A 5214-nucleotide genomic window follows, 5' to 3' on the forward strand; every position below is an offset into this window, starting at 1 on the left:
CAGTCTGGGTGACAGAGTGAGACTCCAACTCAAAAAAAAAAAAAAGGTGATGGAAAAGAAAGAAAGGCTCAAATATATCATTTAAAGTTGTCTAGTGGAAGAAATAAAAAATAATGACATAATTATATAAGCAAGAGGTATAAATCCTCTAAAGCTGAATCCTCTTTTATAACAATAAGAAATAGAGGTATAAGCATTTTATCTAAAGCTAGTGTGATAACCTTCAGAATTAAACCGGAGATAATTAAAGAGTAGCAGAGATGGGTGGAAAGGAATTGCTGGTTTTATTTTTTTTTAACTTTTTAATTATTTTTTTAATTTAATTTTCTTATTCTTTGAGTTGGAGTCTCATTCCGTCACCAGGCTGGAGTATGGCAGCACGCTCATGGCCACTGCGGCCTCAACCTGCTGGGTTCAGATGATCCTTCTGCCTCAGCCTTCCAAGTAGCTGGAACCGCAGATGCACGCCACCACGCCCAGCTAATTTTTAGTGATTTATTGTAGAGACAAGGTCTCACCAAGTCACCCAGGCTGGTCTCGAACCCCTGAGCTCAGGCGATGCTCTTGCCTTGATCTGCCAAGGTGCCGGGGTGACAGGCTTCCGCCAGCACACCTGGCCTTAGATGCATTTTAAATTTCACTGTTGACAAATACAGAGCAGGAAGTTTTGCTGTCCAAAATTCATAGGAAGGGCCAGGTGCGGTAGCTAACACCTCCTCATCCCAGTACTCAGGGAGGCCAAGACAAGAGGATCACTCAAGTTCAGGAGTTCGACACCCACCAGGTCAACATAGGGAGACCAGGTCTCTACAAAAAAATCAATGTAGTCAGGCAAGGTGGTGCGTGCCTGTACTCCCCGCCACACGGGAGACTGAGGTGGGAGGAGCACCTGAGCCCAGGAGGGCAAGGCTGAGGTGAGCCATGAGTATGCCACTGCACTTACCTGGACGTCAGAGTGCAATTGTTGGTTTTCATCATAAACTCAGTACCACTGGATTTGCTACCAAGTGCATGTATTTCTTTAATAGCAATTTTTAAAAATAGGTTGCTCTTCAAAAGAAGCTGCATGTCACCCTAAGCTGCTGGTGCTGATACTGAACAGTTCCTCAATGTCTTAGGGTCTAACTCATCCTTTCTTCTTTAAAAGGAGGCCTCAACTCATCTTTCCCCCTTGATTGCCATGACAAAGGTGGAGATTGGGTACACCTTTTTCTTTGTAGAAGCTCAGGGCCAAACAGTTGAGCAGGCTTAAGCCCTCACCAGGAACTAGGTAAATGCTTACTCAAGGTTCCAAAGAGTGCTGGCATCAGGGGAGAGGGCATTCTCAAGCTGCCAGCAGGAGGGTAGGGAGGGCAGTGGTCTCAAGGTAGTTAAGTCAATATTGAATTAGGCTGAGAACTCTCTGTGCAGAGCCATGGAGATGGCATAAGCAGATTCCAGCTAAACAGCCCAAGCCAGCTCTGGGAGCCCCTGCTGAAACAGACAGATGGCAAAGAAAGCAACTTGTACACTCACCTCTTTCTGAACTGTTCCTCTCTGCTTCAAGTCACAAATATGCTTGGACAAGAAACCCTCTTGTTTAATGCCATTAAAAAAAATTTTTTTTAACAGACAGTCTCACTCTGTAACCCAGGCTGGAGTGCAGTGGTGTGAGCATAGCTTACTATAACCTTGAATTCTTGGGCTAAAGCAGTCCTCCCACTTTGGCCTTCTGAGCATCTAGGACTACAAGTGTATGTCACCACATCCAGCTAATTTTTAAATTTTTTTGTAGAGAGGAGGTCTTACTGTGTTGCTCAGGCTGGTCTTGAACTCTCCTGGCTCAAGTAATCCTCTCCCACCTTAGTCTCTCAAGGTGCTGGGATTATAGGTGTGAACCACCATGTCTGGTTCCATGCTAATTACTGAAAGCTTCCTCCCAAACCTCTTCCCCAAATCAAAGAATCTCAATTTGCTGCTTTGGATGATATTCAGCAAACTTGTTCTTATGCAATGAGGACCCAGCTGTGAGAAGTAAATAGAGAAACTAATGGAAATATGATTTATGGTTTGCGGTGTAGCCAAGGAGTGAAGCTTCTTCTAAATAGGGGGATTATGGCCAGGCATGGTGGCTCACACCTGTAATTCCAGCACTTTGGGAGGCAGAAGCAAGAAGATTGTTTGAGTCTAGGGGTCTGACACCAGACTGGGTAACTTGTAGAGACCTCATCTCTACAATAAATCAAAAAATGAGCCAGTGTGGTGTGGCATCCCTGCGGTTCCAACTACTTGGAAGACTGAGGCAGAAGGATCACCTGAACCCAGCAGGTCGAGGCTGTAGTGGCCGTGAGTATGCCAATGCACTCCAACCTGGGTGACAGAGTGAGACTCCTACACGACAACAAAAAAATTAAAACAAAAAATAAAAAGGGGGATTTTGAGGAGACTGCACTCTGGTTAATGACAAGGAAGAGAAGGGAGAAGTGGGACAAGATGGCATACCTACTTCCAAACTGACCTAGTGTCGGAAGGTGAATGGAGCTTCAGGTGCCCTCTTTACTATCACAGGCCAAGAGGGAGACATGGCATACAAAGCAGCAACTAGTTTCCTAAGTCCCAGCTCACTCCAAGTTCTCTTTTCCAGCCAGCTTCCTCAAAGGGCTTTCCCACAAACATAGTTCCCACCTATAGAATCTGGAGTTATGATTCAAGTACATGAGGAAAACAGCACAGGTGATCAGCAACTTAATGCACTGGTAAGAAAAAACAAACAAAGGCAAAGCAGATGAAAAAAGCAGGCCTGGAGCTTGTCTTCAAAATGACTTATACCTATGGTTGTAGACTAGAGAGATCTGACAGAAAGACCAAGATGAAGGAAAATTCTCAGGCTGATGTAACCTCTACTAATAAATACCTTTTGTCTGAGGAGCCCAGAATGTTTTGTAAACAAATAAACCAAGTCTAATTTTCCCACCAACCCACATCCTGCTATTAGCCTACTACTGCACTGATGCCTATAGAGTGGGCCATTTCCCAACAAGATCACTCTAGAGGTCAAGTGAGGAAGTCACATGCTGAACCCAGGAGTCCCGATTCTGAATATACAAGCTCTTTCCACTGTCTCATGTTCCTTTTCCCAGTTACGTCCCCCAACCCCATCCCACCCCAGGCCTGAGCTCTCATGGAGTCACCCAACTATTCTAAGTAAGTCACAGACAGTAAACCGATTCCTTTTGGATTTGGACAGAGATGGGAAGGCACTCTATTCTGTGCTTTCCTTTCACACGAGCCTAAAATTAAATAATATGAACAAAAATGTCTCACAACCTCATTCCGTTTCCATGCAGGCCTGTTCATCCCGCCTAGTGGCTGCTCCTGACAAGTCAACAAAATGTAATCTGATACGGACTTCTTCAAAACTTACTCCATCCTTCAGAAACACCCTTCTGTCCCGAAAAGCCTGAGACAGCTGAGGCTCCCCCTCCTCCCAACATACTTTTCTTCGTAGTTCAAGGTTTAGCTGATCCTGAAATAAGCGGTAAGTGAGATAAAGAGTGTGACAGAGAATACATAAACGACCACAGCAAAAACAGAACCCAAGTGTCACAAGGATCAGCAAACTCCTTCGAACTCGAGGGAGGTGTCAATGTTGGAGATCCTATAGGGGAGGGGGCACCGTCACATCTCTCCAACGGAAACAAGCCTCCAGAGGGTTGGGGAGTTGGGGCGGGGGAAAGAGAAGCTAAAGAAAGTTACAGAGATCAGCACCCAGAGAAGGCTGAGGACTAGGGTCCAAGTGGGATGTAAATGGCAATTTGGGAACGATGACAAGGGCCTGAGATCCCTTAAGGAGACGCGAACAGGCAATTCCTGGAAGCCAGGAGCTGGGTGGGTGGGTGATGGTGAGGTAATGGAATCAGAAACAACACAGGAAGAGAGGGATACGATCTTTAGCTCAGGGAAACGGGAGCCCCGTGCTGGGGGTGACAGGGACCTCGGAGGAAAAGGAGCAGAATAGGAAAGGGGATAAAGGCGGAGTCCATGAGAAAGGTTTGGGGCAGGGGCACAGCCGAGAAGGAAGGACAAGCAAGGATGGACATTATGGAAACAGTCGGATGTGGAAAGGGTTCGTAACAAAAAATAATAATACGAGACGGAGGCAACAGGGATAAGAGTGAGGGAGGGGGGAATCCCCAGGGCAGAGGGAGGAGCTAAACAGAAGAGGAAGCCAAAAAGGCAGAGGAGGACCCCAGGCCTGAGAGGAAAGGGTGGAGAAGGAACCCGGGGTGCAGCTGCCACCGGGAGGGCAGTTTTGTAGTCGAACCCAGGTCGGGGGAGGCTGTGCGAGACAGGGTGGGAGAGGGACCCCCTCAGCAAGGCAAAGGTGACTCATGGGGGGGAACGGCTTACCTTTGGGGGACCCCTGCGGAGGGGGCGCGGGCGGTCGGGGTCGGACTGCCGACACCGCCGCCTCAGCAGCAGGGGCCGCTCCTGGGTTCCATTGGCCGCCTGCGCTTCCCTGACAGCGGCCGCGGCGGCTGCACCAGGCCCCGGCTGCGGGGCTGCCCGCGGCGCCGCCTGAGGGGGCCTTCAGGCTGCCTCAAGTTCTACCGGGCCACAAATCTCCTCTTCCTTCCTCCGTGCAACCCAGACCAAAAAAAAAAACTCCCCAGCAGTCTCGATGTAAGAGTCTTTTCCTGAGTCCAACCCCTTCTTCCCAGGATGTGCTTTTCTGCTTCCCCGACGCTCAGGACCCTACCGATCCCATAGTAATCTAAGGAAGTCGAATGAGCTGCCCGGAATATGCCTGTTCAGAAATAGAAAAGGGGGCGGGGAAGAGGGATTTGGAGGCTAGGGAGGGCGGAAGGGGCGAAGGGAGGAGCTTATGGGTGAGAGGAGGGTCCGATCTTTGGGCGAAGGACCTAAGTAAGAGATTGCGTTTGCTAGGCTAAGAAGGCTGAGAGGGACGTAAAATTTGCTGGATAAGTGGTAGGGTGGTAAGGGTATAGGACCGGCTTGAGTGTCCTCTATAGGGAAAGATGGACATATATTGCGTACTTCCAGAAGTGTATTAACATGCAGATTATATGCTAATGAGCTCTTTGAGTTAGTGCCCAAGTTACCGCAATTGCAATCAGTGACTTTCCTCCTCCCCTGTGTTACTCAGCTACCTTAAATCAGGCCACGGGATGGGCGCTGGGGCCCGGAAGGGAGAGAAGAGGGCCGACGGGGAAG

The 5214-nt window shown here is 48.5% G+C and overlaps 1 protein-coding gene across 3 annotated transcripts in view; it reads right to left on the reverse strand.

Annotated features, from left to right (window-relative positions):
* Nucleotides 1-4816, reverse strand: part of PI4KB (phosphatidylinositol 4-kinase beta) — a 32403-nt gene extending 27587 nt beyond the window's left edge. For 2 of the 3 annotated variants that reach the window (XM_021719454.1, XM_008071793.1), the window contains exon 1: nt 4390-4814. Coding sequence is in view for 1 of the 3 variants with exons in the window: in XM_021719453.1 (XP_021575128.1) it covers nt 3304-3311 (8 nt within the window). In the remaining 2 variants the exon portion in view is untranslated. Of the gene's footprint in view, nt 1-3303; nt 3506-4389 lie in introns of all 3 variants that reach the window. The other variant, XM_021719453.1, reaches the window with a different exon arrangement.
* Nucleotides 4817-5214: the final 398 nt, after the last annotated feature.

The sequence above is a fragment of the Carlito syrichta genome, unplaced genomic scaffold (genome assembly GCF_000164805.1).
Source record: "Carlito syrichta isolate Samal-C Ts95f unplaced genomic scaffold, Tarsius_syrichta-2.0.1 Scaffold314725, whole genome shotgun sequence".
In the NCBI taxonomy this organism is placed as follows: domain Eukaryota; kingdom Metazoa; phylum Chordata; class Mammalia; order Primates; family Tarsiidae; genus Carlito; species Carlito syrichta.